At 35.2% G+C, this 13,344-nt stretch overlaps 1 protein-coding gene across 5 annotated transcripts in view; it reads right to left on the reverse strand.

The window, feature by feature from the left end:
• Sptz (zinc finger FYVE-type containing 26 spastizin) overlaps nucleotides 1-13,344 on the reverse strand; it is a gene marked incomplete in the record, with an annotated part of 1,794,825 nt that overhangs the window by 113,959 nt on the left and 1,667,522 nt on the right. For all 5 annotated transcript variants that reach the window (XM_081731160.1, XM_081731159.1, XM_081731161.1 and 2 more), the window contains 1 exon segment: nucleotides 12,828-13,134. In XM_081731160.1, the coding sequence (XP_081587286.1) occupies nucleotides 12,828-13,134 (307 nt within the window).

The following is a 13,344-nucleotide window of genomic DNA, read 5'->3' on the forward strand; positions in this document are numbered from 1 at the left end:
TTCGCTAACTGTATATTGTTTGGTCTAACTATCTTTAGACAGTAAGCAGGAAAGGAAGGAACACAGAAAAATCTCCATTCAATCACCTTACTGTGAGGACAAAAGGCCCTTAAACCATCCAAACCTTGTTTCTTAAGTTATTTTCACAAGTGGAAGTAGCAATGCCATAAAAATATAGGAAGTTTCGTTAAAATGTAGGAAATATAAAGACTTTATAGGAAGAGACGCAAATATATAGGAAAAAATAGGAAATATAGGAGCATTGGAAAGCCTGAAATAGCGAGTTTTCTCCATTTTCTCGGAAACTACGCACAAGTTCTCCACTCATTCATATTATTTTGTTCAGTTTAAAAAATATATCGGTTGATGTTTGTCTCGTCCTTGAATATTTCATTTTCGTTAAACTCTAGGGTCATTTGTTTAAAGACGGCATCTCCAAGTAGTTTGGCTCTGAATAAGAAGAAACTATAAGTTTTGAAGAGAAAGCAATTTAATGATTACCACTATTGTTATTTAGGTTATCAGAAAAAACAGGTGTTATCCACTAATCAGACATCCTGTCTGCACAATAAATCAAAACAGCAGGTAGTGAAAAGTAAGCCGTTTTTACAAACATGTGTCAAAGTCAGCCTACTGCTAAAAAGTTAGTTGTGCAAAAATGAATCCCCTTAAATTGTACTCCCATATATATAAAAAATATTTAATGTAATAAAAAGTGAAAAATAAAACTTCAGCATGGTATTCCATATTCCATATACCCACTATAAACCATTACTAAACACCACGAAGAGCACATATTCCAACCTGGACTCTCTCGCCTAAAACAGTCGTCATGGAACCAACCCTTGCAGTCGTTACACTTGAACTAAGGTTCCCATCCATTGCATTGTAATAATAACCGCCACACTTATAACAATGGTTTGTACTATGTTTCCTTGAAATTCCTTTCCCTCGATTTTCACAACTCTTTTGCGCCTGAGTACCTTCCTTTCTTGACTGTTCATTTCAGCAACATACGATACAGCAAAAATACAGTTTCTGCAATACAAAAGTACGACTTACACTAATTGGGACAATTTTGTTTCTGGTCGCCAGTGCATGCTCCCGACTAAATCGCCTAATGAGGGCTAATTACCTGCTTATGTTATGTGCATTCATGAAAATGAAACACTGAAGCGAGTCTCGGAACTCTTATACTGCATATCATTGCAAGATGCAAAGTTATTAATCTAAATCCACGACATATTCAACTAGCATAACAATATTTTTGGAGGTTGTCTTACCCCACATGGCTTATACACAGAAGGGGCCGCCTTACCCTAACGCAGGAAAAATAATAAAGGACACGCTTGTATGTTGTTGCATTCAAACCCCGAAGCAGCACTGTATGCTCCACACCTCATCTAATACTCCTCTACACCTGACTTTTATATAACTACAGGTTCGCTTGTATATTTCGAGTTTTTTTATTAAGCAGAGAGTTATATCAGTCATTTTGATATTGGTATTTATATAACTTTGTATTTAGAAGTATATAGTAGGATGCTTCCTTTTACCAACACAGTGGTTATGTCACTCAATTTCAGAAACATTAACTGTGTGTTGGAACAAGAACCAATAATTCCAAATTTTGCCATGCGCGAAACGTTGCGAGTAGGCCATCTTTAACAAATGTCCGTCTTTGAACAAATGACCCTAATAATATTGTTTAATTTATTAAATATGAAAAAAATCGTCTCACTCATTGCTGAGAAAATCTTCTTGGAAAAACTCATCCCCAAAAATAAGCTATGCCATGTGATTTTTAAAAGACAAATTAGTTACGCCGTGTTGACATGTTTTTAATGAAATAAAAAAAACACCTGAGTCGGTTTTGAGAAAATCGTCTGAAAAACCTCACCTCAAGATTAAACTAAACCTTCTAGATCTTCTTTTTAGGACAAATGAGTTATTATATTGTCATATTATTAATTTATATTTAAATTATTATTTTTTAAATATAAACAAAATTGCCTGAGTCGTTTTTGAGAAAATTGTGGGAAAATAACACCCGTAAGAGTAACTACGACTTCCAGATTTTCTTTTTCAAAATATGGCTTATACAGCAGCATAGGGCTGTTCATGAAGTATTCATGTATGAAATATGAACAACATCGTGAGAGCCGTTTTTGAGCAAATCACAATTTTGTATCTCTAATCTTCAATAACTACCATTATTTTTTGGAGTAAACAGAAAATTCAAAAGAGCCTCCTCAGAAATCTTATAAGAAGCTTAAGGTTCAAATCTGCTGTGGATACATTCATTTCGCAGGTGGATGTGGTATTTGGCAGCTGGGCAAGTGTACATACATCGGGACGAACCAACGGACAGACATTCTAAAAGTAATTTTTCGCATGTAGGGACCATGAAACGAGTAAATCCGTCAAATCCTAGAATTTGATTTTTCCATGACCGCCATACGTTTTCCTCTCGTATCGTCCCTCGAGAGTAAAAATAAATAAATAAAAATAAAGAAAGAAAAAGAAAAAAAGAAAAAGAATAAATGAAGTAATGTATAATTTGTAATTCCAAGCAAAACTAACTTGATGCTCAACAACACCATAGTTTCAATTTTACAATGGAAAGAAAAAAATGTTTTATTACATGGAGAAATTTAAGAAACAATTGATTTTTTAACAAATGCCAAGGATATTTTTGGTCTCAAAATTTGCAGATTACAATATTCTCTATTTCTTTGATTTCTTTACAAGTAAAATAACCTACCCATTATACAATAAGGCTTGATATTTTTTCTATCTTTTGTTCGTACATACCAATCGTTTTATAATTACGGACATACATTTAAAAAAAATACGATATATTCCGCAAATTAAACAAATATCACTTGAAATAGACAAACTTTCAGTTGCCTCGAGCTACTTCTAGCGCTAACCTCCATATACTGCATCATTTGCTTAATGACAAAAAGTCTCCTCTGAGGGATCTGATAACAGCAAACGTATAATTGAACGATTACATGATTTTGTGAAAATTACAATATCTGGTGTTGAATATGAAATTGAACGTGGTTTTGCGCTCAAATTCATGTTTATTTCGAGTTGAACGCAACAAATGGTCATATCTTTCAAAATGATAAAATTCACGTAAAACGAGCGTACTCAACTGAGCTAACTCAAACAAGCGCGTTCATTTACAACCTTGATCAGTAGTGCATATCTTTTGGCAGCCATGAGCTGCTGGATTTTTTCCTGACTCTAAATGACTGGTGAATCCCTTGATCAAGCAGAATAATCATCAACACAGTTAACATAATAACGGATACACCTTGCACAAGGCGCCACACTTAAATTTCTTGGCTAACATTCGCGCAAGCAGTTTCTGTTGTATTACATGATGAGATGGTGATCCTAAACTGGTCTCACTTGAAGTGAAAAGTAGTACCAAATTTCACAAAAGTAAATCCCCACGATAAGCGGGTTTCCATATCCAGGCTCCTAACTATGAAAACATTTACGATCACACCAACACCAATCTTTTCACAGATGAAACCTGTTGCATAGAAGTTATAAGGACGTAAAATTGAATGTAGTTTATACGAAAAAGACTTTTATGCATTGTAAGACCTGTAACGCCCAAATATTTACCACAAACTTATAGTCGTATCGGCATAAACAAAATAATAATAATAATAATAATAATAATAATAATAATAATAATAATAATAATAATAATAATAATAATAATAATAATAATAATAATAATGTGGAGCAGGAAAGCACTTTACATAAAAGTCTAAAGAAGCTCAGTGAAGTACGAATTGGTCGAGCGGTTTGGGGCAATAGTCTATCATAAGTCTATGTGTTCCAATTCTGTAGGAAATATTCGTTCTTTTTTCTTCTTAAAAGTTTGTTCCTATTTTCATCAGAGGACTGAGAACATTTCTTTGAATAAACCTTTGACAACTACTTTTCTCTCAAATTCGATTAGAAGGAAACATTATTTGAATTGCAATTCTAAAATCCACAGCTGAAAACAAAATATTAAATATGTTCAATATGTCATTATTATCCTTTAATTTGTAATGAAAAACTAATTATAAGCATTGAAGATTTCAGAAGATTCTCTCCGGGTAATGGTCAATATATGAATGAGAGGAAACTGATAAAACCTTATTAGTCCACTTTGAGCATGATCGAACACATGGGCACAAATTTATGTCGACAGGGTCAAAAATTCTGCCACACCTTGTGGTAGACAAATACTGTGTGCGTGGGTTTTCTCGGTGTTCTCCCGTTTCGTCCCACCTTCTTCATTCAACCATTTCATTCATTAATCATCATCACCGTCTCCTTTAGCCTACACGTCATAACCGTGGGACGTAAAAGTCAAAGATTTCATTTTCATTTTTCAAATTCTGCCACAGGTCATACCCTGAAATCATCACTGTTTCAAAGGTTTCCTTAACAAACATCTAGGTAAAATATTACATTTATTTCTCTTTCTACGTTTTGAAATGACAAAATCATAATTTTAAAGATAATTATAATACGATAAGCATAAAGGTTTATAGAACTAATGAAGTAAATAGTATTGTGTAGTTATCGGTTTCTAATCGGATTAAAACTAGAATATTCGTTTGCATCGCATTTTAAAGTAAATCCTCTCTCTTTATATAATTCTTACTGGAAAGCATGTTAAACTCCAATCACTTAATCAATATTTTTAATAATATATTTTTATTTTAATATTTTTACTATTCAATGCGTATACACTTCATTTCCCAAAGCAAAACCTTGCAAATGTATAGTGAGCTAGTGAATATTATCAAATAAATTATCATTTGGTTTACGTAAATACTGCATCGCCTGATTTGAAACTTCGTTCTTTAACTAATAATAATAATACTAATAATAATAATAATAATAATAAAATCATAGCCATATCTTATAAGAATTCAGGCTTACTCAATAAATGAATTCAACGTGGTCTCTATTCGAAGTTCTATTTATTCGAATCCGATAGAAATACAAAGAGAAACGTCGAGAACAGGTAAAAGAAAAATTTTACTTTAGTGGGAGTGGAACTAACCTTTAAGAGAATCTTTCAATTTACAGACAAATGCCATAGACACTTCATTTCTTTTCTTTGAAGTTAACTGATTCACTGAACGTAAGTTGTCTCTATTTTTTACTCGGTTATAGACGTTTTACACTCACTTCCTTTAAGCTTGAACCACAGGAACACGAATACAAAAACATTTAGGACAAATAAAATTACCCCACTGGGAATCGAACCCGGGACCCCGTACACCAAAGGCATACGTGCTAGCCACTAGACCAGCGGTAAGAGAGAATGAAATGTATTTTGAAGTGTCTGAAATGGATGCTTATTTCGCCCTGATGTAATATGTCTATTGATGTTTTTATGTTTACCGTATTCGTTTCTTTGAGGAATACTATATGTTATTCATATAGGTTCTATTACGTATTCGTCCATAAATATTATATAACTTATCAGAATTATTTACAATCTTTCATGGAAATTCGCTGGTGCATGCACAGTAGACGGACAGTGTAATTGGAAGGTGAGTTGAACAGATATTATGTATTTCGCCGACATTATTTAATTGCTATGTAGAAGAGATAGCGAAAACGAGTGTACCTAATGAAGATGAAATGTCGGTAGGAGATAAAATGATGAGGTGTATACGGTTTGGGGTTGATATAGTTGTTGTTGCAGAATCTAAAAAGAATATTAGTAAGATGTAGAAAACTTGAGAAGGGCTTCTGAAGAATATGGGATGAAAATAAATGTTAGAAAGACAAAATCCATTGTGATTGAAACGAAGCGATCGGTATCAAATATAGAAATAGGAGCGGGAGAAAACAACAAATGACTAGTTTTCGATATCTGAGTAGTATTATTAGTGATGATATGAGATGCGAACGTGAAATAAAAGGAAGGAGAGAAACGGCGAAAGAAGCCTTTAGGATGAAGAACATACTATTTTGTTGGACCTTGAATACAATTTTTTAAAAAAAGACTCATAAATTGCTTCACGAACTGTATTTTACTGTATTTACTTGGCAGGAATATGGACATTACGCAAAAATGATGATAAACAATTCAAGGCTTTCGAAATATGTGCGTGGAGAGGAATGGAGAGAAATAGTTGGGTGGAGAGGAAAACGAATGAGACGGTGTTAGAAATGGAAGGAGAAATATATTAAGAAGAGGAAGAAAAACTGGTTGGGATAATGGTTAAGAAGGAATTGTATCATGAGGGATGTGCTAGAGGATATGGTAAGGAAGAGAGGGAGGGGACGAATTAGACTATATAGAAACTGAATTAGTCTATTGGCGATATCAAAAGAGAAAAATCGTATGTGAAGATGGAAAGGTTAACAGAAGATCGTGGAGCATGGCAGTTTCTCAGCCGCGGTAAGTGACCCGCTGAAGTATAGCGGAATACTTCTGATATAATGATGCTGACGATGCACAGTAGAAACAGAAAAATCAACTTTATTGTCATTGTTAATACGAATGACAATGCAAATTTCTACAGGCTGTCAAAATACCTTGCTCTAAAGGCTGTAGAGAAGTATCGGTCGGAGGGAAGATAAACGGGCCCTCGGATTTTCGGTTCAAAATTGATCACAACGTCTTCCTTAGGTCCCAAATAGTGTTTCCTGAAAATTTCTGACCGCGGAAACTTCAGGAAGGTGCCCAAAATTACTATACAATTTACCAGATATGGGCAGGGAAGATAAACGGGCACTCAGATTTTTGGTTCAAAATTGATCACAACGTCTTCCTTAGGTCCCAAATAGTGTTTCCTGAAATATTCAGACCGCGGAAACTTCAGAAAGGTGCCCAAAATTCCTATAGAATTTACCAGATATGGGCAGGGAAGATAAACGGGCCCTCGGATTTTCGGTTCAAAATTGATCACAATCTCTTCCCTGGGTTCCAAATAGTGTTTCCTGAAAATTTCAGACCGCGGAAACTTCAGGAAGGTGCCCAAAATTACTATACAATTTACCAGATATGGGCAGGGAAGATAAACGGGCCCTCAGATTTTCGGTTCAAAATTGATCACAACGTCTTCCTTAGGTCCCAAATAGTGTTTCCTGAAAATTTCAGACGGCGGAAACTTCAGAAAGGTGCCCAAAATTACTGTACAATTTACCAGATATGGGCAGGGAAGATAAACGGGCCCTCGGATTTTCGGTTCAAAATTGATCACAACGTCTTTTTTAGGTCCCAAATAGTGTTTCCTGAAATATTTAGGCCGCGGAAACTTCAAAAAGATGCCCAAAATTACTACAGAATTTACCAGATATGGGCAGGGAAGATAAACGGGCCCTCAGATTTTTGGTTAAAAATTGATCATAACGTTATTCTTAGGTCCCAAAAAGTGTTTCCTGAAAATTTCAGACCGCGGAAACTTCAGAAGGTGCCCAAAATTCCTATAGAATTTACCAGATATGGGCAGGGAAGATAAACGGGCCCTCGGAATTTCGGTTCAAAATTGATCATAACGTCTTTCTTAGGTCGTAATTTTGGGCACCTTTCTGAAGTTTCCGCGGTCTGAAATTTTCAGGAAACACAATTTGGGACCTAAGAAAGACGTTATGATCAATTTTGAACCGAAAATCCGAGGGCCCGTTTATCTTCCCTGCCCATATCTGGTAAATTGTATAGTAATTTTGGGCACCTTCCTGAAGTTTCCGCGGTCTGAAATTTTCAGGAAACACTATTTGGGACCTAGGGAAGAGATTGTGATCAATTTTGAACCGAAAATCTGAGGGCCCGTTTATCTTCCCTGCCCATATCTGGTAAATTGTATAGTAATTTTGGGCATCTTCCTGAAGTTTCCGCGGTCTGAAATTTTCAGGAAACACTATTTGGGACCTAGAGAAGAGATTGTGATCAATTTTGAACCGAAAATCCGAGGGCCCGTTTATCTTCCCTGCCCATATCTGGTAAATTGTATAGTAATTTTGGGCACCTTCCTGAAGTTTCCGCGGTCTGAAATTTTCAGGAAACACTATTTGGGACCTAGGGAAGAGATTGTGATCAATTTTGAACCGAAAATCTGAGGGCCCGTTTATCTTCCCTGCCCATATCTGGTAAATTGTATAGTAATTTTGGGCACCTTCCTGAAGTTTCCGCGGTCTGAAATTTACAGGAAACACTATTTGGGACCTAGGGAAGAGATTGTGATCAATTTTGAACCGAAAATCTGAGGGCCCGTTTATCTTCCCTGCCCATATTTGGTAAATTGTATAGTAATTTTGGGCACCTTCCTGAAGTTTCCGCGGTCTGAAATTTTCAGGAAACACTATTTGGGACCTAAGGAAGACGTTGTGATCAATTTTGAACCAAAAATCTGAGTGCCCGTTTATCTTCCCTGCCCATATCTGGTAAATTCTATAGGAATTTTGGCCACCTTTCTGAAGTTTCCGCGGTCTGAAATTTTCAGGAAACACTATTTTGGACCTAAGGAAGACGTTGTGATCAATTTTGAACCGAAAATCTGAGGGCCCGTTTATCTTCCCTGCCCATATCTGGTAAATTGTATAGTAATTTTGGGCACCTTTCTGAAGTTTCCGCGCTCTGAAATTCCAGGAAACACTATTTGGGACCTAGGGAAGAGATTGTGATCAATTTTGAACCAAAAATCCGAGGGCCCGTTTATTTTCCCTGCCCATATCTGGTAAATTCTATAGGAATTTTGGGCACCTTTCTGAAGTTTCCGCCGTCTGAAATTTTCAGGAAACACTATTTGGGACCTAAGGAAGACGTTGTGATCAATTTTGAACCGAAAATCTGAGGGCCCGTTTATCTTCCCTGCCCATATCTGGGAAATTCTATAGTAATTTTGGGCACCTTCCTGAAGTTTCCGCGGTCAGAAATTTTCAGGAAACACTATTTGGGACCTAGGGAAGAGATTGTGATCAATTTTGAACCGAAAATCCGAGGGCCCGTTTATCTTCCCTCCTACCGAACTATCTGTTACTATGCGAAGGGAAATCATAGGTCGAGTAACTATGGGACAAACTGTCATTCAGATAGCTAGAGGGTATGGGCTGTGACAAGGAAACAGCGAAGAAATTGATTAAGTGATATGAAGAAGGTGGTGAATATTTCACATCTCGGCCAAGAAGTTGGAGACCAATAATAATAATAATAATAATAATAATAATAATAATAATAATAATAATAATAATAATAACAATCTCAGGTATTTACATTTATTTCCGGCATGTCTTTAGCATACCCTCCTAGTGCAGTATTATTTTTTAAACGGTCATTATAAAATTGTCAAGCTAAATTTTAAAGAATCATTGTAAGTGGTGCTTTATTTATTTATTTCACAAGTCATTCCTGCCAGTAGCTTTCGCCGCCTTACTCTCTCTTCATGCTTAACCAGAAGGAAGATGCGCGTCCTCAGGTTGGGAACCACTGCTTCCATTAAGGAATTCTTACAACCTGTTAGAAATTTGTATTCGGACTATTATCAGTAAAGTGCATTGTTCTGTTTCTACTGTGCATGCACCAGTGAATTTCCATGAAAGAACATGAATAATTCTGATAATTTATATAATATTTATGGACGAATACGTAATAGAACCTATATGAATAACATATAGTATTCCTCAAAGTAAGGAATACGGTAAACATAAAAACATTAATTGACATATTACATCAGGGCGAAATAGGCATCCATTTCAGGCACTTCAAAATACATTTCATTCTCTCTTACCGCTGGTCTAGTGGCTAGCACGTATGCCTTTGGTGTACGGGGTCCCGGGTTCGATTCCCAGTGGGGTAATTTTAATTGTCCTAAATGTTTTTGTATTCGTGTTCCTGTGGTTCAAGCTTAAAGGAAATGATTGTAAAACGTCTATAACCGAGTAGAAAATAGAGACAACTTACGTTCAGTGAATCAGTTAACTTCAAAGAAAAGAAATGAAGTGTCTATGGCATTTGTCTGTAAATTGAAAGATACTCTTAAAGGTTAGTTCTACTCCCACCAAAGTAAAATTTTTCTTTTACCTGTTCTCGAAGTTTCTCTTTGTATTTCTATCGGATTCGAATAAATAGAACTTCGAATAAAGACCACGTTGAATTCATTTACTGAGTAAGCCTGAATTCTTATAAGATATGGCTATGATTTTATTATTATTATTATTATTATTATTATTATTATTATTATTATTATTATTATTACTATTTAAAGTACGAAGTTTAAAATCAGGCGATGTAGTATTTACGTAAGCTAAATAATAATTTATTTGATAATATTCACTAGTCCACTATACATTTGCGAGGTTTTGCTTTGGGAAATGAAGCGTATACAACATTGAATAGTAAAAGTATTACAATAAAAAATATTATTAAAAATATTGATTAAGTAATTGGAGTTTAACATGCTTTCCAGTAAGAATTATATAGAGAGATGATTTACTTTAAAGTGAGATGCAAACGAATATTCGAGTTGTAATCCGATTAGAAATCGTAACTTACACAAGAATATTTACTTTATTAGTTCTAAAAATCTTTATGCTTATCGTATTGTAATTCTACTTAAAATTATGATTTTTCCATTTCAAAACGTAGAACAAGAAATAAATGCAATATTCTATTTGTTAAGGAAACCTTTCAAACAGTGATGATTTCAGGGCATGACCTGTGGGAGGATTTGACAGCCTGTCGACATAAATTTCCCCCTTCGTGGCCATAAGTTATCTTTGATCATGCTCAAAGTGGACTAACAATGTTTTATCAGTTTTCTCTCATTCATATATTGACCATTACCCGGGGAGAATGTTCTGAAATTTCAATGTTTATAATTAGTTTTTCATTACAAATCAAAGGATAATAATGAAATATTGAACATACTTAATATTTTGTTCTCAGCTGTGGATTTTAGATTTGCAATTCATATAATGTTCGCTTCTAATCAAATTTGAGAGAAAAGTAGTTGCCAAGAATTTATTCAAAGAAATGTTCTCAGTCCTCTGATGAAAGTAGGAACACACTTTTAATAAAAAAAAACTTATACTTCCTACGGGGTTTGAACACATGAACTTCTGATTAATAGGCTAGTGACCCAAACCGCCCGTCCAGTTCGTATGTCGTCTCTGAGCCCCTTTTGACTTTTATGTAAAGTGGTTTCCTGCTCCACCTTTTTTTTCTTTTTTTGTTTATGTCGATACGACTATATGTTTGTGGTAAATATTTGGACGTTACAACTCTTGCAATGCATAAAAGTCTTTCGTATAAATTATATTCAATTGTATGCCCTAATAACATATATACAACAGGTTTAATCTGTGAAATGATTGGGGTTGGAGTGGTCGTAAATGTTTTCATAGCTAGGACCCTGGATATGCAAACCCGCTTAACGTGGGGATTTACTTCTGTGAAATTTGGTACATATAGTACACATAGTTAAACTTCGTGCAGATATTGAGTAGTATTTTTAGCTCCCTTTGCACTCACGATGAAGAAAATCATCATCGAAATTTTCATTTATCAGCGCGTTTAGGGGCATAGAGAGGGATGTTACCAAATTAGATACAGAAATGATTGCGGTCGCTCGACACGACTAACTTTGATTCGTGTCAAGACTGCAGAAACCACCGAGCACGTAGTTGGCGATGAGAACGCGAAGGTCGTTGATAAGAGCCGTTGGAATACAAAAAATAGACTTGTCTCCGTTAATTGCTTATGGTTCGTGTACTTTGGATGACACGGCAACTTAGATTGCATCAGTGGAAGCCACACAGTCACTGTGGTGGCAGGACAGTTTGTATACACCTCTGGCTCCAGTAAAGATGTGAAACGTCACAACTCGCGCGAGCGCAAATTCTGCGTTACTACCACCAGATCTATTCAAGTTAGACCATAATCAGACGCTCGAAGTGATTTACTTGTACAATAGACGATAGTTGGCAGTATGTACTGATATTTCTGCCGCAAGTTAATTTACGTACAACAGAATTGTATATAGAATTCTTCTTTTGCGACCTAAATAATGGGCATAAGTTGGTGCGAGAATACGTGTTCGATCTTCTGTGGAGGTACAAAACCTGACTAGAGGTAACACTTGCACTAAGCAGTAGCTACTATATTAAATAATTATATAGTAATATTAATTACGTTAAACTTCAATGCACTAATAAACACATTTCCACACATCTAATAACATATCTCCATAGGAAATGCAATTGCGTTCAGAAAAACAAACACTTACGAAAAAGGCATTGGTAGATTTTAAAATTAACTTCCGGAAATGATATCCAGATCACTACAAGACAACATTAAATTGTCATTACTTAACTGACCAGGAGTGCACAATGTACTATCATAAATATTAATAGGGTATCATAAATGTAAATACACAAGAGGAACTGAAGAAAATACGTCCTTCCTATACAAAGGAACTAGAACCCAAGTTTGAGAAGCATGAACCGGATATATCTGCGAATACAATGGGACATACCTAAATCAGGTATAGTACTAAAAAAAGAAAGAAAAAGAAAATATACATTCACGGTGCGTAATCTGAGTGTTAGGTATGGTAACTAATATAATCAAATAAGCAAAAAACTCGCATGAGAGCTGAATTTAAACTTCATGAATAGTACATTTGATAGTCAAACACTATGTAAATGATTTAGAAGTTTCAAGAATCAAGAGCATAACAAACAGTCATATATTACTTGAAGAATTCACTACTTATGCGAACAACGTAGCATGGTATTCCATCAACATTGAAACTAACATAATGTGCTATATTCTAACTTAAACGTACCTGATTCCCAAGCCAAATCCTTCTTCCACGTTATCTCCAGATAATATGACAGTGACAGACAGTAAGATCCTTTCAACATTGCCCCCAAATAACGTAGGTACAGCTGGTGCTAGTTCTAATTCTGTGTTGTTTTTCCAATATTGTCTTATTTCCAGCAATAGTTTGGACACTTCTCGTCCTTTCTTTTCACAATCACATAAAAACCTGGTGACTTCAATCTGTCTGAGTACTGTATTGAGATGGTGATTTATTGTTTCAGCATCCATCTTAATAGTTACTTGTGATTGAGACGTTTGAATTTCATCGCCTTAAAAAGAGATAAAGCGGATTAATTGATTAATTACTGGGTGTTTAATGAGAACGAAAGCAGCCACGTTATATGTACACGTCACGATGAGACCAATGGTCAATACTGTACATTCTGTCGATTACATGTTCAAAAAGTAACGTAAAAATTGAAGTATAAACAGAAAAACAGTACGCGTTAAAACAAAACAAAAATAAAATGGAGTTCCAA

The sequence above is a fragment of the Thermobia domestica genome, chromosome 11 (assembly GCF_964235325.1).
Source record: "Thermobia domestica chromosome 11, izTheDome1.hap1.1, whole genome shotgun sequence".
In the NCBI taxonomy this organism is placed as follows: domain Eukaryota; kingdom Metazoa; phylum Arthropoda; class Insecta; order Zygentoma; family Lepismatidae; genus Thermobia; species Thermobia domestica.